At 56.0% G+C, this 26068-nt stretch overlaps 1 protein-coding gene across 4 annotated transcripts in view; it reads left to right on the forward strand.

Moving 5' to 3' along the window:
- Positions 1–26068, forward strand: part of SCUBE1 (signal peptide, CUB domain and EGF like domain containing 1) — a 135390-nt gene that overhangs the window by 96476 nt on the left and 12846 nt on the right. For all 4 annotated transcript variants that reach the window (XM_077914200.1, XM_077914202.1, XM_077914203.1 and 1 more), the window contains 9 exons: positions 2953–3069; positions 9222–9344; positions 11710–11826; positions 13381–13503; positions 21942–22061; positions 22376–22480; positions 23376–23489; positions 24304–24441; positions 25676–25879. In XM_077914200.1, the coding sequence (XP_077770326.1) occupies positions 2953–3069; positions 9222–9344; positions 11710–11826; positions 13381–13503; positions 21942–22061; positions 22376–22480; positions 23376–23489; positions 24304–24441; positions 25676–25879 (1161 nt within the window). The remainder of the gene's footprint in view (positions 1–2952; positions 3070–9221; positions 9345–11709; positions 11827–13380; positions 13504–21941; positions 22062–22375; positions 22481–23375; positions 23490–24303; positions 24442–25675; positions 25880–26068) is intronic.

Consider the following 26068-nt stretch of genomic DNA (forward strand, 5'->3'; position numbering starts at 1 on the left):
AGTGGTCTGGAAGACAGGGACAGGTGGCAAGGCTGTGAATGTCACAGAGGAGGACCCTGGTGGGAGCCTGATGCAGAACAGCAGTAAGGGCAGGGGCTGGAATCAGATGTTAAAGAAGCAGCAGGCGCAGGCCTGGGGGCCCCAGGCAAGGGGATAGCTAGGGACAGCATGCTCAGAGACAGGGAGCACTGAATAGGAGCGGTCAGGGAGGAGTATGGAGAATGTAGTGCCTGCTTGGTACTGTGGGGTCCCGGTCCTGGGGCTGTCGGGTGGGTTGGAGTCAGACCCACCGGGTCCCACCAGTTCTGCCACCTACAAGCTGCACAGCCCTGGGCAGATTCCTTGCCAGGGAGGTGGAAGGGGCAGGAGCCTAGGGGACGTGAGGCTTGGAAGGCTGAGCAGGGACTGGAGCAGGTGACCTGCCATAACCAAGTGCCATGGGAGGAAGTGGTCAGCTCCCAGAACACCCCACAGGGCCTTCCCTGGGGGCCCAGAGCCCCTCGCCCAGAACCTAAAGTTTAGGCACCAAACATCATCTAGGGCAACACAGGAGGTTAAGTGTGCACAGTGCAGGGCAGAGGCTGTAGAGTGGGCGATTCTCCACGCTGGCTCCAAGCCCCTCCTGGCCTCCGCCTGCCCCGTGGGTGCCAAGGCCCCTCACTCTGGAAGGCCACGATTCCAAGTCCCATCGGGGCCTCCAGATGCAAGGGGCTGACAGGAGCCCATTTGGCCAGGTTCGTTTCTTGGGGACACAGTCCCCCGCTGCCCACACTGCACCTGCCTCCACTACCACGGAGAGGCCTGGTCACCAACCCTGTCCCTGAGGAAGGTCCCGCTGTGCCCCAGGCCCCGATGTTAATTACCTGCACCTGGAGAGCAAGCAGGTCCTTGGGCCGCTCTCCAGAGAGGGGCTCTCCCACATGAAAGACTGAAAAGGCACCTGGGGACTCGTTGGCCCTTTGATTTGGGGCGGAGAGGCGGAATTTCCTCTCTGGTTAGAACCCCAGGAGGGCAAACTAACATTTGTGAAGCAACTACTACATGCCAGGACCCAGACCAAGGGCTGTTAAGCGGGGAGTTTGTTTGATCCTCACCTGCCAGGTGTCCAGCCCGAGGGGTAGCCTACCGGGGTCACTCAGTGGTTGACAGAGCCAGAGCTCACACCCTGGCCTGCCCACCTCCACTGCCCCAGTGAACAGTCGGGCGAAGAGACAAGAGGACCTGAGCAGGCCATATGCCAGCCAGAGCATGGCTCCTGCCAACAAAGGCCAACCTGGTACAGGGAAGGGCCGCGGCCTTCTTTCTGTGCCTGGGACTTGGGAGGCTCCTCGTGGACATGGTCTTTGAGCTGGGCCTTGGGACTGGAGCAGGCAGGAGGCCTCCAAGCCGCTGGGCCAGCATACACAGAGGCAGGAAGGCTCTCAGAACTGCCCACACCCGGCTGGAAAGCTAAAATTCACGGAGACACAGGGAAAGATGGGCAGGAAGAGTCAGGGTCAAGGTCACTGGCCCTCCAGTAGAAGTTTGGTTTTCTTTTTAATTTTATTTTATTTAAGATTTTATTTATTCATGAGAGACACAGAGAGAGAGAGGCAGAGACACAAGCAGAGGGAGAAGCAGGTTCCTTGCAGGGAGCCCAATGCGGGATGCGATCCTGCCACTCCAGGATCATGCCCTGGGCTGAAGGCAGATGCTCAACCGCTGAGCCACCCAGGCATCCCCCTCCAGTAGGAGTTACCGCTCTTTGTATCATGGTGAAGGCATTAGCCTCCAGAAGGGCCCCAGTGCTTCAGGACGACACTGCAGAATCACGGAGATGCACACTCACACACAGAGGGGAAAGCCAGATGTCCTCCTCTCCCAGCCCTGCCCCCCCCCCCCCCCACATACAAGTTGAAGTTCAAAGGAAAGGCATCATGAATTTGGTATAATTAGCAGCAGGGACTCCTGGCTACCGGGATATGTATTCAGTGATCATTCCTGCAGGACTGCAGACACCACAGGACAGATAGAATAAACCAGGTAGGGGGAGTCTCAGGGACCCAGAGAAAGCCAAGGTGGGCAGGCCAAGGGTTTTGGGTTGTAAAAGATACGGGCCTTGGCTCTTCAGTTCCAACACTGGAGAGAGGGGGGAAGCCCACTCAGGCACAGTTCCCACAAGATCAAAGCACACAGATGCTCAGAAAGAAAGACTGGTTGAAAGGCTCAGAGGCCCAGGACTGGGCTCCTCTGTGTGCGGGCCACCTGCGCCCTGGTGACCTGGCCCTGCCAGCCCCTTCTCCAGTCCTGGGGAGGATCATTCTCACCACGCGACGGGTTCAGTGACCTAGGCTCTGCCCCAGCTGCTCCAGGCCCTTTGAATTTGCAAAGGGGAAAAAAGCACTAGACAAGCTTCAAGTGGACGAAAACCAGACGCCTTTGGCTTATGGCTCAGTGAGAACAGATGTTGAGCTGAGTGCCTCATCAAGGTGATGGATGGTGTGCGGGCTCAGGGAACCAGCCCTGGAAGCTCCACGGCCAGGGCCGCAGGCCAGTCCAATACTGAGACCAGTTTGGGAGCCCCAGGGACTGTGAGTCTGGGTTTGGAGTCCCAAGTCCGGGCAGGACAAGGGGTTAGGAATCTGGCCCTGGGCAGTTAAATGCCAGCCAGGCTAATCTCCGTGGCGGCTGCACACAGCAGCGTTGACCCTGTCGGCGGTGACCTTTACACAAGCACAGCCCCCTGTAGGGTACAGACATTTACCCACCGTTTACAGTGGGTCCTCACTGGCAACCCCAGGAATGGTGTCATTTATCCATTTAATAGGCTCAGGGAGGCCCACAGCTAGAGGGTATTAGGCAGGACTCAAATTCAGACCTCCTGTCTCAGGAGGTTCCCCCCGCCCCCCGTGGATGGAGAAAGGCAGTGGCTTCCGGCTGAGGAGACTGAGCATCTCTGTCTCTTCCCCCCAGAGACATGTGCGGTAAACAACGGAGGCTGTGACCGGACCTGCAGGGACACGGCCACTGGCGTGCGATGTAGCTGCCCGGTGGGATTCACGCTGCAGCCCGATGGGAAGACGTGCAAAGGTCAGCGTGGAGCCACTCAGGCAGGGGCGGGGGCTGCACGCTCGCACTGGGTGTGTGGCCATGGCTGCCTGGGAGGGCGGGGGTCAACAGTCGCCGGCACTTCGCTGGAGAGGCCATGAAGAGGGAGGGTCAGTGCTCCCCAGCAGGGTTCAAGGGAACGCTTCGCTGATAGGGTCCTGAGCCAAACAGCAGGTACTGATGTCCAAGGAAGGGGCTGTGCACTGGGCCAGGCAAACAGTGTCTTCACTGCAGGACCCCCTGGGCCCACAGGGACTCATCGTGGTCCCAGGGGGGGTGGGGGGAGCAGAGGGGGATATGGCCATCTCTTCACCCTCACCTGCCTTCGTGGTAGTAGCTGGCAGAGCTGGGGCAACAGCATGGCCCTGGGAGGTCTGCTGGTACCAGGATGGGATTGTCTTCTTGTCACCGTTAGCAAAATGAGGATGCTGTGTGTCTTGTCTCCAGAGGAGCGAAATTATGGGAGCTCCCAACTGGGGACCAGGGATGCAGAAGAACCTCTACCTGTAATTAGAAATGAGGCTCTGGAAGGATGGGCAGATGGGAAGATCTCGCAGGAATGGGCCAGTCTCCCAGCCGCTGGAAGTGACTGCTTGCTCTGCTCTTCCCACCTATTCCCTGACTCACCCCACAGAGTTCCTGAGGGCTTCCGGGGGTGCTTGATGGTGTTAGGGGTCCCTCAGGAAACAAGGAATGAGGGGAGCAGGGAAGTGAGAGCTGGCAGGGTTCTGGAGACTGAAGGGGTCGCCCTGCAAGGGAGGGACGTGCAGCCCCACTGGGCTCCAGGCTGGCCCTTCAAATCCCCACAGCCATGGGCCACCAGCCTCCCACTTGTCAGGGAGCAGGGCAGGCCGGAAGGCAGCGAGCAGAAGGGCAGAGGAGAGGGCGAAGACTTGGACAGCAGAGGCTTCTGGTGATCTTAAATAGTCCGAGGTGGGCTTTTTTTAAGCCTGTAAAAAATAGCTTGTGACTCCTCCTTCCTAGCTGTTTTGCTGGGAAGAAAGTAGGGATTATTGACAGGAATAACAGTCCTTCCACCTGTTTATTTGAAAAGAAAGCCCTTCTGTAGCCACTGCTCAGCTCACTCGGAATCAAGTTTCAGCTCCTGGACTCGATGCCGGGGGACCAGCCAGGGCTCCCCACAGTCCCAGCCGTCCTCACAGCCAGCGGTGACACAGCAGGCCTGGCCCGGTGCCCTCGGCACTGGGGCAGGAGAGGGTAAAGTCAGGCTACTCTGCATCCCCCTTGGGCATGGGACCACAGGGACGGGCAGGGCTCAGGGAGCTGGTGCCAGGAGCCAACTGTCTGCATCGGCAGCCAAGCCCAAGTAGAACACTTTGGGGGGCTTTGCTGCCCCCACCCAGCCTTCGGTGGCCTGAGGGGCATCTGACCCACCCACCTCCACCCAATGTCTAGAGGAGAGGAGCCCCCCGCAACAGCCAGAGGCCCACCAATCCAAGCCCCCCATGCTGTTTCCCATGGCTCTTCCAGAACCACTCCAGCCCTTTAACCAGGGCTCCCCTGCTCTGCCCTTTGCCCTTGCCAGACCTCCTCATGCCTGCTGCCCTGCAGTCAAGAGGTCCTTTCATTTCCCCCATACCAGATGGGGTTTCTGGGCTCCTTCTCTGTGCAGGGGCCGGGGAGACAGGTGAATGAAGCAGACCTTCCCTGGGGATCTTCTATTGAACACAGAAGACAGTTCTTCACTTTTTAAAATCACTGAGATAAACGTGTATTACTGACTGCTAGGTGCTGGATGGAGATGTACACCCAGCTGAAGAGCGAGAGCCAGGGCAGGGAGGGCACAGGGAGAGGCATTTATCAGGGCAGCATTTCCAGCGGCACCATAGCCACTGTGCAGAGGCTGGGGCGCAGGGACCCAAAGGCATCCAGCATGCCCAGGTCTGTGAGACATGCAGGAGGCCAGGCCAGACAGTACAGGGCCTGTGTGCTGGGGAGGGCTTGGCCCTTCATCCTTCCAAGCTTTGGTGAGTCCCCAGACACCACCAGGCAGGGAAAGCTCAGACTCAGGTCTTCATCTTGAGCAGGGCCCTGACCACAGCTTGGGTGGGGTTCTCTGGGCAGGGTCTAGAAGAGCAGTGAGGCTGCTGCTGTCATTACCTGGGCTGGAGATCATCTGGCCTGAACCAAGCGTTGGCAGTGGTGGTCGAGAACTGTCCAGATATTGTCTTGGAAGTCAGAATTTAAGGATCGTGGGACTAGTCTAAAACTGCTTCACGTAAATGTCGTAACGTCCTCAAATCAGAGGACACCGGACAATGACGGCTGACCTCCAGACCCCAGGTTGGCATCTTAGAGCCTTGTGCTCACAGCCCAAGTTCACGGGTCAGATGAGAGGTGCAGGTCAGGGTGCAGGCACCTGGCAGGGCGAGCCCCACTGGGAATCCCCAGCCCCAAGGCCTCGGCTCCCCAGTGGGTGTGTGCACCCTGGTCCTGGCAAGGGCCCAGAAGAAGATATCAAAGGAGTAATTCAAAGGTGTTCTGGAAGCCAAAAGTCATTGTGAAGCCAGACCTATGGCTGGAGGGGAAAGGTAACAGAGGTCCTGGAAAATCCAGAGTTGAAATCCCTGAGCACACAGGGGTCACACAGACAGGTGGAGACAGGCACAGGAAGGTGGGGGTGTTCTATCTGGAACATGGGGGCTGTGGGGTTGTCTGGAGGACTTGTCCCAAGCTGCTTTTCAAGAGTGTAGACAGCGCAGGGGTCCAGCTTCAAGGGCCCCTGTTCAGTGCTGTACCCGCTTGATACTGGGAAGGGGGCACCTTGCTAATTGGCCGCTCTGAGAGGAGGGAGGTCTGGGGCCTCGACTCTCTGAGCTGGAGCCTGGGTTTCCTCAGAGATACCAGCCCCTTCACCTTCTAGAACAGTCCGGGAGAACTCCCACCCACCACCTGTTTCCTCTGCTCCCTCACCTGCCCTCTGCCCAGCAGGCCAAGCCCAGCAGTGTGCCCTCCCCACGAGGCTGCTCTAGGGCAACGGCCGCCCACTCCCACCCGGAAGCCCTCCACATGGCCCTGGGTTACCAGGCTGTGCCCCTCCGTGGGATGGGCAGAGGGGAACCGGATCAGTAGCTCACAGCTACCTCTCCCCCAATGCTTGATCGCGGCAATGCCTCTGAGGTTCTCCTGGGTAGCCCAGGACCCCAGCCTTCTCTCAGCCGCTCCAGCTAATGCATTCTTCATCCACTCAGTGAACACCTGCTGGGCAGTCTCTCTGCTGTGCAGGCCACATGCTGGGCCCAGGGGCTCCAGACAGGAGCCAGCTCCCCTCTCTGTGTCTTCATCCTCCTGAGGGCAGGCCCCGTGACAAGGGGACAGCCAACTCTGGAGGGAATGTCAGGGAAACCTTCCCACGGAGGCAGCTGTTTCCAGGGGCAGGCTGTGTGGGGGCCTGGGCTGCCGAGGCAGAGGCCAAGCACGCAGAAAGAGGAAGGCAGAGCATCCAGGCCCGGGATGCCCAGGGAAGGGCTGGCCCTTTATCCTGGGATGACCGGGGGCCCTGGAAATTTGTAAACAGGTAGGGGGCCTGCTGGCTGCCTGGTGGGGTGGAGGGCAGCATGAGCACAGTGAGGAAAGAGAGGAGTCTTAGAAGGGCAGAAAGGAGAGAGCAGGGCAGAGGCTGCACCCCGGGGCTCGTCAGAACGAAGGTCCAGGGGCTGCGTGACTGTACCGTGGCTAGAGCTGGGGGTGCTTTCCTGACTCTGATCCCCAGGCAACTGCCACACCAGCCTGGCCTCAAGCAAACATGCCTCCCATGGCCTGTCTGGTTGCCATGACAGCCCCTGCCATTGACAGGCCGGATGGGAATAGGGATGGGGGTGGGATTAGGGGTTCCAGAAGGCCTGAGGCATTCCTGGGTGAGCAGCCCGCCTCAGCACATGTAGTCTGGGAGAGGCACCTGTTGCCAGCCCAGTTCACAGATGGGGAACCTGAGGCTCGGAGAGGTACCTTTCCTGCCCGGGATCACACAGCTGGCTGGGACATTGCTGAGACAGGTCTCCATTCTCCTGCCAGAGGCTTTTAGCTAGAAATTTCCCTATCTTCCTATAATCCCCAGGGGGAGAAGAATACGGCGATGCCCAAGCATCTGCCTGGGACGGGCCCTCAACTAAACCTAATGTTGCTTTCTCTGGAGGCTGTGGGGTCAGCTTGGTGCTCTGGAGAGGGCCTGTCTTTGTAGACAGCTGTGGGGGACTGGGCTCCAATCGCTCCTGCGTGTAGCTGTGATTCCCTCTGTAAAATGGAGGATCTGGTCCCCCAGTTGTTTTGAAGATCACGTAAGACGTTGCCAGAAAGTGCCTGGCCTGGCCCCCAGGATGAGGTGGTGCCCAGTAGGTGCAGTGACCACCGGAGGGTCTGACTACCTGCCATGGGGTGTGGGTTCACCCTTAGGCATTTCTGTTCCTGGAACATGGGCCGTGTGCAGAGTTCCCGGACCTAAGAAGGCATTGTTCTTAGTGATCATCTCGGTGCACACACATAGAGTGCCTGCTGTATTCAGAGGGGTGAAGTCACCCAGGCAGTGGCACAGCCAGGATTCCGGGCCAGGTCTGGTGATCTGCAGGCCTCACTTACTGGGGACCACCCCAGGTTCCCCTCCTTGGCCACCTTCCTGGTGCCAAAGTCATCAGAATATGCAAACAGAATGGGTCTTTGGGGTGGAGCTGCCTGGGGTGGTGGTGGGGCAGCCAAGGGTGAGGAGATGCAGGGGCATGCCCACTGGGTGCTCTGCACTGCTCAGAGGCTGGTCCCTCAGGGGCTTCCCAGGAAAGCAGCTCTGGAGTCCGCCCCTGCCAGGCTTGCTGTGGCCTCCTCTCCCAGAGGCTCTGAGAACTGCCCACGGGGACATCCCAGCCTTGCTCTCTTTGAAGGCTTCCTTCTAGTGTACTGGACCACACACCTGGGTTTTGTTTTGTTGTTGAGGAATATCCTGTGGGAACATTGCTTTAGGACTTTTCTGCAGGTGTCAGATCTAGCTTGTTTGGTTTGAGAAAAAAAAAAGTGAGGCCAGGATTTGGAGTCACTGATGGGAAAGAGTCTTTTCCGTGGGGCTCAGCACAAAAGGGGGTAGGTGGACCTTGCTCATAGGGCAGTGCCAGTTACACAGGACAGGGGCACCCGGGCCTTCACGCTCAGGACAGGCTCAGCTAGGGCCAGAGTTGGAGTCAGCAGCTCTGCCGTTGGCCAACTCGGAGCTGGTTTCCTTCACTTCCTTTCACCCCCTCCAAATCAGAGAACACCATTCTGAAAGTCAGCTCTGCTACTACTTGCTGCGTCGTGTCAGCATGGGGAGCCTCGGGGTCGGGGCCCCAGAGGAACTTTGGAGTAAGAAGAGACACCTTAGATCAGGGTCTCTGACATCACAGTCTGTCAGGCTGGCCTGGAGCCCAGAAAGCAAAGGCCAGATAAGCAGGGCAAGGGGGCACAGGAGGGAAGTCATAGGAGTCGGGGAAGCATGTGATGCATCAGCCAACAGGCCATGCTGCGAGGCAGAAAGCCCCCGTCGCTAGAGATATGCAAGCAGAGGCCAACTGGCAGGGATGCTTGCAAGGGGTCAGTTACTGCATGGAGTTAGGCCGTGTGACCTTGAGGGTCCCGCCACAAGCCCTTAAAATCCTGAGGGAAGAAACTGCTCAAACCAGTAGGCAGAATTGGAGGGGGAAGCCGGCCAGCCCAGGAGCACCTGTTACCTTTCTAAGCCTCCTTCTCCCATCAGTAAAACTGGGACATTAAAGCTACTGATTGTTGGCTGAGCACTCACTAAGCACCAGCACCGCAGGACCATCATTTCATCTAATCCTCACGGTGCTCGGTGCTTGTCCAAGATGTGCTTCTGACGGTGGTTGTCTTAGAGCCGGGTAGGCAAGGCTCCAGGGGCGCAGGAGCTTCCCCAAGGCCCCCCCACAGGGTGCCCACCCTCTTGTCCTGCACAGCAGCCATCGCTTCCCCTCCTTTCCATCCCATGAATGCCTGCCGGGCTCCCCAAGTCTCCATACCCCGAGGCTGGGCGCCAGGCCCCAGAGGCCCGCCTTGGGCAGGGGGCGCAGGGGGTCGTGGGGGCGGGGCAGCCTCCCACCTGGCGGCCCAGCCCACTGGCCCCCTGCCCCCCGCAGACATCAACGAGTGCCTGACCAACAACGGGGGCTGCGACCACTTCTGCCGCAACACGGTGGGCAGCTTCGAGTGCGGCTGCCGGAAGGGCTACAAGCTGCTGACCGACGAGCGCACGTGCCAAGGTGAGCCCCGCGCGCCCCCGTGCCCCCCCCCACCCCGCCCTGCCGGGCCTGCGCGGGCTCCTGCGGGGAGGTTAGGGCCCCGTGCGTCGGCCCCGCTGACCATTCCGAGTGCGCACCTGCCCTCCCCGCCGTCTCTAGGATTCATGACTCTACGGGCCCTCAGAACCCACCCAGGTGGGAAACTGAGGCCGGGAGGCGCATCGGCGCGTGTCGGGGTGCGGGGCGGCACAGCAGAGCCCTTCAGCGCCGCCGGGGCAGGCCCGGGCCTCCTTCAGAGGCTTCGAGGTGGGCTGGCGCCACCTGGTGGAAGGCTTGACGCATTGCAGGCGCTCTCCTGCAGTCCTTAGGGTTCCGGGGCACCTGCCAGGAGGCCCCCCCCTCCCGGTAATGTGAGGTCTGGGCAGAAGCCAGGAATCACAGCCCAGAACGAGTCCAGGAGACATCCGGTGTGCAGTGAGAGCCCAGAGATGGGCAGCGGAAAGAGTGGTCAGGGAAGGCTTCCTGGGGGAGGGGACACCGGTGAATAGGCATTTTCCCAGGGGAGCCAGGGAGATAAACCCACCCAAGGGGAGTTTGGGAGACCACAAGGCGCCCTGTGGGACTGGATGAAGCCACTGAGAAGAAGGCAGGGGTGTCCTGGGGACCCGCTTTGGGAGAAAGTACAGAGAGAGGAGCCAGGGTATCCTGTGTGGCAGGAACATAGCTCAATTTCATCCTCGATGACTCCATTCCAGACTAGTCCTCTCATTTGCGTGGCGTTGCATAATGGCACACTGCACAACCTGAATGGCTGAGTGGGGCTGTGGGGCCTGCATCCCCCCCATCAGTGCAGCTCAGGGCTGGCCCCCAGGGCAGCAGGAGGCCCTGAGCAGCCAGAGATGTGCCCTCCCAAGGGCACCAGGCGAGGAAGGCAGGAGCAGGAGGCTGGTAAGGGAGGGTCCGGAGCCTAGTCACCTCCCCTCCCCAGCTCGGCCTCTTCCTCCCTTGATGGGTATCCCGGCTCTGTCTTCCTCTCAGGACATGAGGCCCGTTGGGAGCATGTCACCTGTCCAGACTCCTGCACTTTGACTTAGTGGCTCCATCTGCCTTCCCAAATTCTGTGGAGGGCTAAGAAAGGGCCCTTGACTTTGCACCCCCAGCTGCCCCTGAGAGAGGTGGGCTGCCACTGAGGAGGAGGCCATGATGTGTGTCTGTCTGGGCTCCAGCGAGTCTTCTCCACCCTCTGCTGGCTCCTCTCTCTGAGGCCCTGGGGCTCTGGCCATGTCCCAGCCTCGCTCCAGCCCCACCCTGGGCTCTAATTTCCTTTGCCTGGCACTCAGGCCCTTGGGACGGAAACCTCAGACACCTCCCAACCCCAGAGTGCTCTGGGCTGCCACCTCCCAGCCTTTGCTCAGAGACCCCTTCCCCCGCTTTCATTCCTTCCCTCCAAGCTCATCCCAGCCCTCAAGGTCTAGTCCAGGTACCAGAGGTACCAGGGGATCCTCCAGATTCCTCTCCTGGGAGGGATCACATCCTCCTTTGAGCACCCAGTGTGATTCTTTCCTTGCACTAGAATTATTACAAATACACACGTATCATCAACGCGTGTGGTTGCAAGAGCTAATAAATTCAAGGGGCGACCTCCAACTATGGTGCCTATGGAGAGGTGGGTCAGTGGCTGTTTTGCCCTCAGGAGCCCCCATCAGTTGTCCCATGAGAAACATTTTCCCCAAAATGTGTAGCCAGGACACACTTGTCTTGTATGAGCATGTGATTCATTTCCTCTTTTTTGGTAATAAGCATGACCCTTTTTCCTTTTTCACCCCAGCCACCAGGAATCTCAGAACAGATTTCACACACTGTCGAGGCTATCTTGTTATCCCTTATGGATAGCATGTTTTCCCCGTAACTCCTTCTCTTTGGGCTGTTTTCTCAAGAGACATCTTGGAATGATAGGAAAACACACTTTGGTCAAGCATCCAAGAGGCCTAGTTAAATGTCCCAGTTCATTTGTTGCCTCAGGCAAGCCCCTAGCAATTTCCTGCAGAGGTGGATTAAATATTTACCCTAATCACAATTGAATGATATTAAAATGGCAGTGATTCATAATAATACCTTATATTCAAGGTACTTTTACCCTGCCCCCTCCAGAAGAGATGGGAAATAGCTTGTAACCTGGAAATATAAGGTTAACGGACACAAACTGCCAAGTCAGGCGGTTACAAGAGGACCAACAGGTACTGTGGATCGGCTGTGCCCTAAGCCTCAGGGCCCAGGGACTGTCTGTGCCCAGATGTTCGTTGAGTGACTGAGCGAGTGGCAGACTATGCCCATCCACTGCACCCTGAAATTCCTCCCTGAACTTTCTCTCCCTGTGGCCACACAGACATCGACGAGTGCTCCTTCGAGCGGACCTGCGACCACATCTGCATCAACTCCCCAGGCAGCTTCCAGTGCTTGTGTCACCGTGGCTACACACTCTATGGGACAACCCACTGCGGAGGTCTGCAGCCCGCCCACCAGGGCCACCTCCCCCCTGAGGCACGCGCCTGGCCACACGGCCACCTATGCTGCACCCCACACCCTGACCCCGACCTTGACCCTGGAGGGCCTGGAAGGGACCTAAGCAATGCTGGGTTCTGGTGGGCAGAGGGGCTCAGCCAAGAGCAAGGGGGGCAGGGAGATAAGGGCAGGGAGTGGCAAGTACCCCCTAGGTGGCAGGCCTCACTCCAGGTAGTGGGCATAGGCCCCAAAATGGCAACTACAAGGGATCCTCGGTCCAGAACAGGGGATGGCCACTGCACAGACTCCCATAGATGATTCATCCCAGTGGGAGAGGGTGACAACAGACGAGGACAGCATATGGAGATGGGGCCAGGGGGATCCTACAGGAGGAAAGTGGGCCAAGCCAAGGGGTAGCATGCCAGGAGGGTCAGCAAGTGCAAAGGCATTGAGGTAGCATAGAGGGACCTCGAAGCAGCTGGTGGAGCCCCATAAGGGAATGAGAACATGGTGGGCAATGCAGACAGGGAGGAAGCAGGGCTTTGTAAGGCCTGCAGATGACATGGGTTTTCTTCCCAGCACAATGAGAGACTGTTGAAGGGTTTAAGTAGGGGTGTGACGTGGGCGTGCTCAGGTAACAAGAGCACTCTGGGTGCCACGTGTTTAGGAGAATGGAACTCGAGGCACCAGGAGGGAGATAGCTCTAGGCATGGAAGCCAGAGCTACTGACCTTGGACAGGATGGGGGTGTGTGCAGAGAAGGAGAAGGTTCTAGAAGTATTTAGCTACAGACGATGGGACTTGGAGATGTGCAGGCATGGCAGATGAAGGTGGGGGAGCCGAGAATGGCCCCGAGGCTCTGGGATTTCCTCATTTCCTGTGACCACACTCCCTCTGCTGGGGGGCTCTGCAGGTCAGGTGGGGTCAGGCGTGAAGTGATCAAGCCGGTACTGGAGGAGGGTGCTCCTAGGCTGGGCTACAGATTCTTCTGGAGGGACCCCCAAAAACCCGGGCACCAGGTCCTCTGGGCCTGCCACTCTGTAAGTTCCACGGCCCAGATGTTCAGAGCCGGGCACCCCAGCATGAGTATGGCCCAGGCCCTCTCCCCATCTCCAGCGGGTGCTTTGGTTCCTCCATGACCAGAGAAGGAAGAGCCTTGGAGGCAGCTTCTTACCCTGGGGCCCGTCGCACAGAAGGAAACAGCCTGGGAAAGCTTTGTGCAACCCAGCGAGAGACACCTCACGACCCCTGCCCACGAGACCTGCTCAGCACTTTAACTTTGTGCCACCTTCTGCCCTCCCCCCAGCCCGGGCGCAGCCACTCGAGTTCAGCAAACCGCTGGGGTTCCTGGGGGAGGGAGACGGCTTGGTGTCCGTGTCCATCAGCCTTGCATGTGTGCACTCCTGTGTGTGGTGTGTGTGGCCACATGTCTGCGTCCGATGACAGTGTCAGGCTGCCGGCAGGGTCAGGGGATTCTCGGCCCCCTCGTCCTGGGTGACCCTGCCCCACCAGCCAGCCTCCTGCCCTGACACCCTTCTTCCCACCTGTGCTTTCAGATGTGGACGAGTGCAGCATGAACAATGGGAGCTGTGACCAGGGCTGCATCAACACCAGGGGCAGCTATGAATGTGTCTGCCCCCCAGGGAGGAGGCTCCACTGGAACCAGAAGGACTGTGTGGGTGAGTGTCCCGGGACAGGCCATCGCTGCCCTCACAACCCCTGAAGAAGGGCCTGGGCACTGGCTTCCCCCTTTGCACCTGATGCCCAGATGCAAAGGGCAGTGACCTCTCAGGGCGGGGTGACCGTGGGGTGAGCAACACGGGGCCTGCCTCGCCTGGGAGGGTGGTTCTTGGAAGGGATCTCTGCTACAGGGATACAGCTAAGGCAAAGGATGGCCTGCAGAAGAAGAGGGGACATGGGTGGGAGAGCACGGTGGGTGTCCACCACAGGCACTGAACCGGACCTGCAGGGGGAAGGGGACACAGAAGTGAAGATCTGGGGGTCAGGGTCAGGCCCATGCAGCCAGAGCTGTGGCCCCAGGAAGCCAGGGGAGCAGAGGGGCCAGTTACTCAGGCTTTGGCAGCATCTGGGTCTGGAGGGAGCATCTGGGTCTGAGGAGACCCACCACCTCCCCAGCCCACCAGCCCCACAATGTCCAGGCTGGAGGGAGCATCTGGGTCTGAGCAGACCCACCACCTCCCCAGCCCACCAGCCCCACAATGTCCAGCCCAGGAAGCGGATGTGGGCTCCTGGAGAGCTCGGGGTTCCTGCGTCCCCTGCTGGTGTGCTCTGGAAGCTCTAGGCTACATTCCAGACAATCCCCCACATTCATTGGTTCTACAAACACATGATTTCCACCCTGCATAAGGCCCGTACGGGATGCTGGGGCCGCGGCCCTGAAATGGCTCTTAGATCCTGCCCTGCCATTCTCTAACATCCCCAGGGCAGCAGGAGCGAGCCTTTTATTGTTATTTTTTTTTAAGTTTATTTTTTCTCCATGCCCAGCATGGAGCCCAACATAAGGCTTAAACTCACAGCCCTGAGATCAAGACCTGAGCTGAGATCAAGAGTCAGATGCTTAACTCAGGCGCCCCCAGAGCCGGCCTTTTGAATCTGACTCAGACTGTGTCCCTCTCTCCTCAGAGCTCTCCATGGCTCCTCTTCACGTGGAAGCAAAGCCAGAGCTCTTAGAATGGCCCAAAGGCTACCAGACCCTGGCCTGATGGCCCTCTGCCCTCACCCTCATCCACCCCCTGCAGCCTCAGTGACCTCAAGGGTACTGCCCACGACCAACCGACATGGCTGTTCCGGTGCTCCCCTCCTGGCCTGGAGGGCTCCTCGCCCCTGTAGCTGTGTGCTCTGGGAGGCCTTCCCTGACCACCTCCTACCCCCACCCCCCGCCTCCTCACTGTCTTTCCTTCCATTGTACTTCCCGCCGCTAGACATGGCATATATATGCTCCACATAGCTGAGCACGTGCTTCTGCCGTCTCGTTCACTGCTGTATCCCCGGCATCTACAACAGAGCCTGGCAATTGTAGGCACTCAGTAAATGTTTGTGGAATGAATGAGTGAAAGTGTTGAAGAATGGACACCGTAGTCACTTAGCATCTGAGATCAAAGAGCTCGATGTATCGATTACTTCAATAAGGATTGTAGTGATGTTCAGGCGATCCTGTTGAGCAAAGCAAACCGCTGGTCTCATCCGGGTTGCAGGGAGGAGCCTGTGTGGGGCAGCATGGATCAAGTGGTGTGTGTCCCAGGAGCATGGCTTGTGCTGGGTACGAAGGAAGAATGGTTGACTCCAGCCTTAAAAGCCTCATCACTGGGTGAATCTGCCACCTGTGGGCTCACTTTCCAAGCCTGGGAAGTCATGGATGGATTGGCTTTCAGAGGCTGGTCTGCTGATTGATCAGGTCGTGCCAGGTCTGGTACTGCCTTGTTACCAAAGCTGCTGGGCCAGCAGACTTTCTCTAGGGACACGGGGAAGGGGTGCTTTTATCCTCGGCACCCTGTTGGTGGTCCATCCCTCAGTCAGAGCTGCAGGAGAGGCCACCGGCGCTTGTCTGGGTCTCCACGCTGCCACCGACCCTGTGCAGAGTCATCAGCGGAGGTCTGATTGTCTGGTCACTGTCCGTCAGCGTGATTTTATCCCATTTCTCTTAAGTCATCTGCTAGGTTCGTGGTGATTTACACAGAAGCAGTTAGCATTCTGGACATGAGATGTGGGAAGACTGAGATGATGAAGCATAACAAAGTGTTATTAGAAGGCACTCGAAGGCCCTCTAGACCCATGACCCAAGAGTTCCCAGGGCTGACCAAGAAAAGTGGTTCCACCAACTCCCTGAGTCCACCATCAGCGTTCAGGGGGCTTTCCCTTATAACCTCAGCGTGGTTTGTCCCACCTCACCCCTGCTGTGCATCCAGGTCCAAAGTGAAGTGCTGGCAGTGACGATCTCCCCAGTTGGTCAAGAGAAAATCTGAACTCTTACTGTTACCATGAGTGCTCACACTAGGAAGTCAGCCCGATTTGTCATGCCTCCTGTGCCACACCATAGGCTGTCTTATTTACCCTATCACCCAAAGCAAGGGGCACATTCTTGATGACTGCTTGGAGCTGCATATCCAATTCCTATGGATAGGACCAGTAGCCTTCACGGGCTGCTTCGCCAGGTATCATTTGTGTCCCTCAGAAGGGAATTCTGTCCTCAGATGGTTTGCAAGATGGCATTATTGAATTATTCACTGAGGCGTTGGGGGAGCCATGCCCTTGGACCAGTCTAATAGCCCCCAGAACCATCAGCTGTGGTCTTGGGTGGCATTGATGAGCCAGATCCCACATAAGAGAAATGGGATCCACCTTGGTGAAGCTGTAGGGATGTGTCATGGGTGGTGTTGTGATAAGCAGTCAGATACGTCACAAGATAGCTGAATTCGCCTCTCCCAGCTCAAGAGCATTCTCCTTCTCTTCTACATATTGTCTACAGAGCATGTCATAATTCGTAAGGTTTGTGTGATATACTTTATACTGGCTTTCAATATCGATTTCCCTAGCAATAGCTTGGGAAGATTTATTTCAAGAATTAGGATGGTGGCTATCACTAGCAAGGCCTAGATCCAGGCCAGTTATTATTGGTGAAGGAAGCATAATAGAGCACATCAGCGATGTATAACCTTAAATGCATAAGGTAGGAGAGCATGACCCAAAGAACCAAGAATAAAGGTGTGTAAAGGAGTATATGGAAGTCAGTGGTTGCAAACATTAAGGAGAATTTAATCCAGTGCTCTTAGGTGAGAGCGGTCCCTGTGTATCATCTTATACCTATCCTGAGAATCTTGGGAAGTAGTTGGCTTGAGTGTGCTGTCCGCCTCTGGGGGTTCTTTCGAGAAACCCAGTTCAAAATCTGTAAGTCGTGACTTCATAGTGAGTTCTAAAAAATCCACTTCTGTGTTCCCAAAAGATATGGGATAAAAAGACAGTGAAACTTCTGAGTGATCTGTAAATAACCCTCCCAGTAGAAGGTGTCTGCCTATTACTAAATAAATGAGTTAGATGGGAAGCCCAGGTGGCTCAGTGGTTTAGTGCAGCCTTCAGCCCAGGGTGTGATCCTGGAGTCTCGGGATTGAGTCCCACATCAGGCTCTCTGCATGGAGTCTGCTTCTCCCTCTGCCTCTCTCTCTCTTTCTCTCTCTCTCTCTCTCTCTCATAAATAAATAAAATCTTTTAAAAAAATAAATAAGTAAATGAGTTAGAATATCCCTAATAAGGAACACAGGACCTAGTAGTAATATTTTAGCTCCTATGACTGCTGGGTTTTTCCCCCCAACAAGCGACTGCTTTGATTCATCCAGAAAGCAAATATGCTATTACAAGTGTACATTTATAACCCATAGAATCCATTTGGGGATGCCCAGGGGGTCCCTTAGGGTTTGTTCCAATCTTTATACTTTACCCAGGATTTTGGTCATCTCCTCTGCTATCCTGGGAGAGTTTCTCACCACGTTGTCCAATACCACAGCCAGTTTGTCCCTACCAGGATGAGCTGTCTTGAAGAAAAGGTCAGCACACGGCCACGTGAAGGGGTCTGGTTCCAGGTGGCCATTCTGGCTTCACTGGATACCATCCTCAGGGGGCTTGGAGCATGATTGTTCCCCTTGGCTCCTTCTCAGAGCAGGAGGGCAAACATAGTGTGTCTGTGATAGAATCCCCGCGCCTCTCCACAGATCCGTCTCTCTGTGCTCCCTTTCCGAAGTCCTTGCCCAGGGACCATGGTCCAACGGCCCATTTAATGTGATGATCCAGGAGACATTTTGTCTGTCGTCCGTCCCTCATACTGTGGGTCCCATGTCTCTGTTATGGTCAGTAAACCTCTCTGTTTCCAGAGCATTGCTGTTGAATGCTCGGCATACGGAGCTACCCTTTATCGTTGTCAATTGAATGTGCCCTGGAGAGGGCCACAGGTTCGGCCACTATCCACTGATTCCAGCCTGGAAAGTTCTTGTATATCCAGCCTAGTATTGTCTCTCCTCCTTTTGTTGTTTGTTTTTATTAACAGCTTTGTTGAGATATAAGTCACATGCCGTACAAGTCCCCCATTCAATGTACAGTTCAGTGGTGTTCAGTATAATCACAGAATTGTGCAACCACAGTGAATTTTAGAGCATTTTCATTACCCCAGAAAGAAACCCTAGGCCCGTAGCAGTCTCTCCTCATTTGCCCTCAACTTCTCAGCCCTAGGCAACTATCATCTCCTTTTGTCTCAATGGATTCACCATTTCTGGACACATGGCGGAAGTGGAGTCATAGACACAGGGCCTTATTATTCCATTTAGCGTAATGTTTTCAAGGTTCACCCATGTCATAGCGCGTGTCACAACTTCATTCCTTCTGACTGCTAAATTCTATCCCACTATCTGCTTAGACCACTTTGTTTATCCACTCATTGGTTGATGGACATGTGGGTTCTTTCCAGTTGGGAGCCGTTATGAAGAGCACTGCTGTGAGCAAGTCGTGTACAGGTTTCTGTGTCAACATATGTTTTCAGTTTCCTCTGGTATAGGCCCTGGGGTAGAACTGATGGGTCATGCAGTAACACTGGGCTTAACTTTTGAGGAACTGCCATCCTGTTTTCCAGAGAGACCGTGTCATTTGACATCCTACCAGCAGTGTGTGAGGTTCCAATTCCTTCACGTCCTCGTCCACTCTTGTCTTCTGACTTTGTGAGGATAGCCATCCTGGGGGGGGTAAAATGGTTTCTCATTGTGGTTTTGATGAGTATTTCCGTGACGGCCAGTGGTGTTGAGTACCTTTCCATGTGCTTATCAAATATCTGTAGATGTTCTTTCAAGACATATCTATTCGGATCCTTTGCCCATTTTTAAATTGTGTTAACTGTATTATTCAGTTGTAAGAGTTCTTCATATAATCTAGATATAAGTTTCTTACTAAATATATGATGTGTAAGGTATTTCCCCTGTCTGTGAGCTGTCTTTTCATTTTCTTGATGGTACCTTTTGAAACATAAAGGTTTTTCAGCCTCATAAAGTCCAATTTATCTATTTTTTTCCTTTGGCTGCTTGTGGTTTGGGTGTCACTTTTAAGAAACCCTGCCTAATCCAAGGTCCCAAAGATTTACCCCTGTTTTCTTCTAAGAGCTTTATGGTTTTAGCTCTTATACTTAGGTTTTTGATCCATTGTGAATTAATGTGTATATGGTGTGAGCCAGGGGTCCAACTTTGTTCTATTGCATGTGGATATCCACCTGTCACAGTGCAATGTGTTGAAAAGACTATTATTTTTCACCATTGAATTGTCTTCCCATCCTCTTGAAATCAGTTGGCCATTGATTTGGCTATTCTCGAACTTACCTTGAGTTTCCATATGAATTTTTAAACCTCTCCATTTTTAAGATAAGTGCCATCAACAAACAATACTGAGTCAGGATTTGGTGCAGAATGTCCAAAAGATCTGTTTTGGATATGAACTCTTCTGGAGTACAGACACAGAAAGATGAATTTCTTCCTCAGGAACGGGTAGGAGTTGCTCAGTGATAACACAAGAAGGATAAAGGAACCAGATACCACAATTGGTTCAGTGACAAGCAGAAAAGATACTGGGTGTTTTCAGCTCCCAGTGAGGAGCACACTGCATGTGGTACCTTCAGATTAAAGGTGGTTCTAGGACAAGATCTGAAGATGCTCCAACTACTTTAGCCAAGGCATTGCCCTGAGGCAGAAAGGGCAAGCCTTGGTCATGGATGTTTGCCATGCTGTTGAGCTTATATCCTGAGGGTATGGCCTAAGTTTTGCATGTTTAAACAAACAAAAATATATATATAACAGTCTGGGAACACTCAGCTTGGACTCTTCCTGGGCTCTGTTCCATTTATTCTGCTGATGCTATGGAAGCTTTGCCCCAGGGATCCTCTTTTTGAATCATATATAATACGTATATTAAGGCTCCTATCAGCCATAATTTGAATCATGTATAGGAGAATTTTCTGGGACTTCTAAAAATAACTTCACAGGTATATTTTAGGTGTATTTATTTATTTATTTTTTAAAATATATTTTATTCATTTATTCATGAGAGACACAGAGAGAGAGAGGCAGAGACACAGGCAGAGGGAGAAGCAGGCTCCATGCAGGGAGCCCGACGTTGGACTCGATCCCGAGTCTCCAGGGTCACAGCCTGGGCCGAAGGGAGGCACTAAACCACTCGGCCACCCAGGCGTCCCTAGGTGTATTTATTTTTTAGGCATATTTTAGCTGTCAAGTTCCAGTTGTAGAGTGGATCCTGCCCCACTACTAGGGGCTTTGACCTGGGAGGGAGGGTTGTCTTCTGATAACAGCTCCCAAGGAGCAGTTACAGGTTGGACATGGGAAAGAACCAAGGCTTGTCAGAGTGTCCCGCTGCTTGAGTGATTTTAGTAAACCAGAGCAAATCAAGGTCATGGCCCCCAAGCCTTCTGCAACTTCCTGTCTGCTTTCAGAGCTACCTCCGACCATCTTGGTTCATATTTTCCCCCAACCAGACGTTCCTTACTTTAAGGCAAACAAATTGTTTTGTTTTGTTTTTACTTACAGTTTGCCTTCCCTCTTGCTTGTTAGGTGACTTTAAACTCTTCTCTGGGCTTTGGTGTTCTGCAGTGGTGGAATCAATGGGTGTATATGGTAGAGTCAGAGATTTTGCCTACATGCAGCCCGTCAGCTAGCCAGCTGCTGTTTCACGGCTGCCACAGAAGCCCAGGAACCGCTGAGCCAGAGACGAAGGACATAGCACTCAGCACAACAACCAGCATGAATTGCACATTTGTGTGGCTTCCCCTGGCCCACCTCCAAGTCCCAAATGTACTCTTGGTGGCATGCAGCTAGAGAATTGACATCACTGCCCAGGAATACCCAGCCTAGGAAACTCACCACTTTGATAGTGAACAGAGCCAGCCTGCCCCTGACCCAGGGGAGGTGTTCCCTCTTCCTTCAAAGCAACTCCAGGCAAACACAACCCTAAGAAATGGTCTGAGGAAGGAGCTGTTAGTGCTTCATGTCCTCAGTACTGCTGTGAGAGCACCCAGGATGCTCAGGACTGGGATGGTTTGCCTCTCCCAAGGAGCAGCCCCTACTGGTACAAGAAAGCAGTACTGTTGCCCGCCAGCAATCCCTGACAATTCCCCCTAGGAATTTGAAGTCCAGGGAAGTGTTGGGGGCTCAGCTATCCCTTGGGAGTTTGTAGATGACTGTCCTTCTGCTCACCTGGCATGAACATTGGTTCTTCCAGGGGCCCCTTGTGCTTGCATTATCTGCAGGTGGTTTTAAACTTGATTCTTGATTCTTTGGGAACAGAGGACTTTCGGTCTTATAGTTATTTGGGGGCCAGCTATTTTATCTGGAAGGCCGTGAGTTTGTTTTTGTTTCTAGGTTATTTACTTTCTAAGACTCCTTGAAAATGTCCAGCCACATGTTGAAGATCACCCACACTGGCAATTTCCCACTTCAGTTTCTTTTTCCGACTAAGTCCCCTACTTCAGCCTACTTTCTGGAGGGACCCAATCATTGATGACACCCTCTGAGTGGTGCTTCCAGAGGCGTGCCCATTTCAGCCTGTTGTCACTGACCAGCTAGACGTGTATAAAAGCAGTTCTGGGTTTACTGTGGCTATGGAACTGTCAGTCCTCAAAAGATTAGAAAATACCTAAGAAACTTGGTTTGGGACCTCTCCAGACACCTAGTGGATGTGTCCAGCGGCTGCCCCAGAGAGGGGCTCCCAGTGACCCTCGCATGCTTAGGAGTCTGTCACTGCCAAGAAGCCATGTCATTTCTACCTGTTCCCTTACCCGGAGGGGTGTGGACACTTGCTCTGGAGAATCCAACCCCGCCATCCAGTCTGGGCCTGCACTAACTGGTCAGAGTGGGGAGGGAGCAAGCCAGCTCTGTGGGCCCAGCATCCCCACACGTCCAAGTGCATGTGGACCATGCCAGCTCCTAACCCCTTCCCACCATGGTCTGGCCACAGGACAAGAGTATGGCAGGGGTCCCCAGTGGTCCATGCCCAGGAACAGGGCCTTCAGAAGCCTCCACCCTGGCCCCTCTAGCCCTCTCTTATGTCTTCCCCTCCTCAGAGATGGGCAAGTGCCTTTCTCGGGCCAAAGCTTCACCCTGGGCCCAGCTGTCCTGCAGCAAGGTGGGAGGTGTGGAGAGCTGCTCCCTTTCCTGCCCAGCCCACTCACTCTTCGTGCCAGGTAACCTGAGGCCATCCTCAGGAAGGGATTTCGGGGTGGGGGTGGGGGAGGGGGCTTCCTTCCCCGGGGTCCTGCCCCTGTTCCCTGCCATTCTCCAGGAAAGAGCCCAACCTAGGAGGCTCCCTGGCCCTGATCACCAAGTGATCCTGACCCACTGTCTGGCTCCCTATGGGCCACAGCATTCCTCTCAAATGCAGTGGGCTTGTTCCTGCCCAGCTGCTTACCCACAGCAACCCCTCTGAGGCCTCCCCTGATCCAGGGGGTGCTGGAAGGGAAGGGCACCTGAGTCCACCTCACCCCTGGCCTCTCTGCAGACTCAGAAAACAGCTACAGCCTGAGCTGCGGCGTCCCGGGTCTCCAGGGCAAGATGCTACAGAAGCGCAACAGCACCAGCTCCAGCACTGGCCCCAGCTGCTCAGGTAGCCCCCTCCCCGGCCCAGCCCTGCTGCACAAACCTGGTGACCACTGGACTTGGCATCCAGCACCACACTGGGACAACAGGGAGGGGCACCGCCTAGGGAAGAGCTTCCTGGCCTGGCGCCGGCCCAGCGTGACCCAGGAGCTAGCGAGCTAAGAGCAGTACTGAGACCTCCAGGCCACACTCCGTGCTCCAGTGTCTCTGAGGTGCGAGGACTCCACGAGCTTCCTCAGAGGGAGCTCGGTTTCAGTGAAGCGAGTCGCATCTGCTGTGACCACAAGGTCCCAGAAGTCCCGATGGCAGAGCACGCTCCCATGGCCTTTGGTGCCCTCCACCTCCATCAGTGGTCAGCGCAGCACAGCCAACTCCCCTGCCAGCAGGAGCCGGAGGGGGTGTCTTCAGCAGCTTTTCCTATTCCAGAAGTTGAATTCAATGACATGGGGGCATCCGTGTACACCTAACGCATACCGGATGTGATTCTGAGTATCTGCAATTGTCGGGTTCTTCCTCCACGCAGCTGTGATTTGTTCTTGGAAGGAATCAGTAGTTCAGGGCATCTGTCTTATTTCGAGACTCTCGCTTCCCTCTCTGTTCTGCCCCCTTTCCTAACAGCGTGACCCATATGAGCTGGCCTTGGTCACGGGGGAGGAGATGAGAGGCCTTCCTTTCTTCCTCCATGGTAGACCGCTGGCTGCATGGCCGCTCCATGCTCCCACCTCTATCAGGCCATGCAGGAGAGGAATGAGGGAGCAGGGTTCCCCCAGCCCCCGCGCCCCACAGGTGTGTCCCACTGGCAGCCCCCTCACACTCAGGCACTCCCTCCGTGGCCCCCAAGCCCCACCAACCCCCTGCCCCCAGGAGAGGCCTCCACCTGGGGGTATTTGGCCTTTCCCCAGGTGTACCCGCTCCCATCAGGCAGAAGGCCCGCTTCAAGATCCGAGACGCCAAGTGCCACCTCCGGCCCCACAGCCGGGAGCCAGCGAAGGAGGCCCTGAGGCAGCTGCTGCTGGGTGAGTGGGCTGCCATGGTGCCAACCCACACAAGGGGCGGTGGGTCCCTGTGCCTGAGAGCTGGGACCCCGGGGCCCAGCGGGACCTGGTTTCCAAGGACGGGGGCCTCTCTTCATCCTCACCATCATGGTCCCTGAGCCGCAGAAGCCAGGCCTGGAACACAGCAGACAGTGGGGGTGTGCCTCAGGAAGAAGCCCAGCATTGGAGTGGAAGATCTGGGGCCCTCAGCATCCCGGGGCCCATCGTCCCTGCCCCACCCAGAGTTAGATGAGCTCCCCCAGAGCATAGGCTGTGTGTGCAGCCTGTGTCCATAAGGCCTCCCAGGACTCCTCGTTCTTGAACAAGGGAGGCTAGGAAGGGCGTTCAGGCTGGAGGGTAGCACAGGGAAAGCTCGATGAGAGGGGAAAGCTCTCCTGGAGACACCCAGGAGAAGAGTGTCCCAGCTCTGATTCCACAAAGATCCCTGAACACCTTAGGATTCCTCCCCCAAAGCTAACAGCACGGCCCTCAAGCCGACCTCACCTGGGCCGAGCCCACTGAGCTGAGCTGCACAGCACCACTAAGAAAGTACATGCAAGCGCCTCCGTGTGCAGTGGTTCGGTACGCTCAGAGGACTGGTGCAGGACCCAGCTCATCCACTGACCCCTCATGAGGCCTTGAGCCAGCCTGGCCTCCAGCCTCAGTTTCCCTGTCTGCACCACAGACTCTTAGGCAAAGCAGGAGCCCTGCTGATGGTAATCTGTGTGCAGGGATCAGTAGGACCCTGCTTCCTGCCCCATGCCACCTTTGCCAGAGTGGTCCCTTCTTTGTCCAGAAAACTGCCATCTGACCTTTGTGACCCTCAAATGCGACTCCTCCAAGAAGAGGCGCCGTGGCCGAAAGTCCCCATCCAAGGAGGTGACCCACATCACAGCGGAGTTCGAAGTGGAGATAAAGATGGAAGAGGCGTCAGGTGCGTGAGGCTGCGGACGGCCTCAGGGAGGCAGGGATCCGGGAGGGCTGGCAGGGTTCTGCGGGCATGAAGCTGGGCGACCACCTGAGCCGTGGCTACCAGAGGTGGAGGCCAGCCAGGCAGTGGGGGAGCTAGGGGGGTCGGTGCCGGGTCCTTAAAACAGCTGCCTATAACCCAGGATGGAGAGGAGGCCCAGGGCAATGAGAAGAAGGGCTCAGGGACCCACAGTGACAGCCCCACAGCCCCTCTTTGCCCCTCCTCACCCCTCCAGGCCCTCGCTGGGGCCTGGAGGGGCTAATGCCTATAGAGTTTCCAGAACAATCAAGCCAAGGGCCTATCTTTCCCAGGTTCCAGAAGGCAGCCTATAATGCTGGCTTATGTTTCATATGAATGCTTTCCTCTTGGCTACAAATGTTGAGTTGTGACAGAGGAGTTGAGATCCGTCAACAGATGTGTGCTGTGGGTGCCCAGCCCTGGGCACTGTGGAAAGAGGGGACCAGACCAAGGTCCTCGTGCTGGCTGCACTCCCAGCCAAGGGGAGGCAGACACACATACAAACTACCCAGTGCTGAGGGAGACACCAAGAGGAGTGGGGAGGATGAGAGGAAACAGGGCACCGAGCTGAGATGTCTCCCTAAGAGCGGGGCCCAGGAAGTCTTCCCAGAAGAGGCACCATTTGAATCAGGACTTAAAATCAAAGTTCACCAAGTGGGAGAGGTGGTGGGAATGGCAGGGGAATGGAATAGGCAAAGGCACGGAGGTCAGGTAGAATGAGATGTGCTCGGGAGGCAGTGAGCAGGACGGGGTGGCTAGAATGCGGAGTTCACAGTGGGTGTCAGAGGACTGGGGGTGAGGGGTGGCGAGGCTGGCAGGGGCCTTCCCATGAGAGGCCTCAGATTCAAGGCCAGAGAGCTGGGCATTATGCTGGAGCAGCAGCAGCCTCGAGGATGTTGAGTGGCAGGGAGGACCACCCGTCCGTGAGCTGTGCCCTGGGAGGTGATGCGTTGCGGCGGTGGAGGCCTGGTTCCTCCTCCGATCCGCAGTGTGGCCTTGAGCAGATCTTACCTCTCAGGCCCTCAGTCTCCTTGTCTGTCAGATGGACGCCACAATGGTGCCTCGGCCCGCAGCTGCCGCAAGAAGGTGCCCTGGGCAGACGGCCGCCTGGCAGAGGGGAAGCTCGGGGAAGAGGCAGCTCCGAGGGGGTTGCGAGTCACCGTCCCTCCCGCCCCTGCAGACACCTGTGAGGCGGACTGCATGCGGAAGCGCGCCGAGCAGAGCTTGCAGGCTGCCATCAAGACTCTGCGGAAGTCCATCGGCCGGCAGCACTTCTCCATCCAGGTCGCAGGCACAGAGTACGCGATGGCCCAGTGGCCGGCCAAGGCCCTGGAGGGCCAGGGGGCGTGCGGCACAGGCCAGGTGTTACAGGACGGGAAATGCGGTGCGTCCCTGCCCATGGCCACTAGGATGCCCACTCGGCAAAGCTTCTCCGCCCTTCCTTCCACGGGTGGCCTGGCTAAGCAGACACATTGGGAGGGGACAGTGAGACACGGAAGAAGCAGCACAACTGTGCTCCTCACAATGGCTGTCATTTGAAGAGCACTCCCCTGATGCCAGACCCTGGGCAGGG

This window comes from Canis aureus, chromosome 11 (assembly GCF_053574225.1).
Source record: "Canis aureus isolate CA01 chromosome 11, VMU_Caureus_v.1.0, whole genome shotgun sequence".
Lineage (NCBI taxonomy): Eukaryota > Metazoa > Chordata > Mammalia > Carnivora > Canidae > Canis > Canis aureus.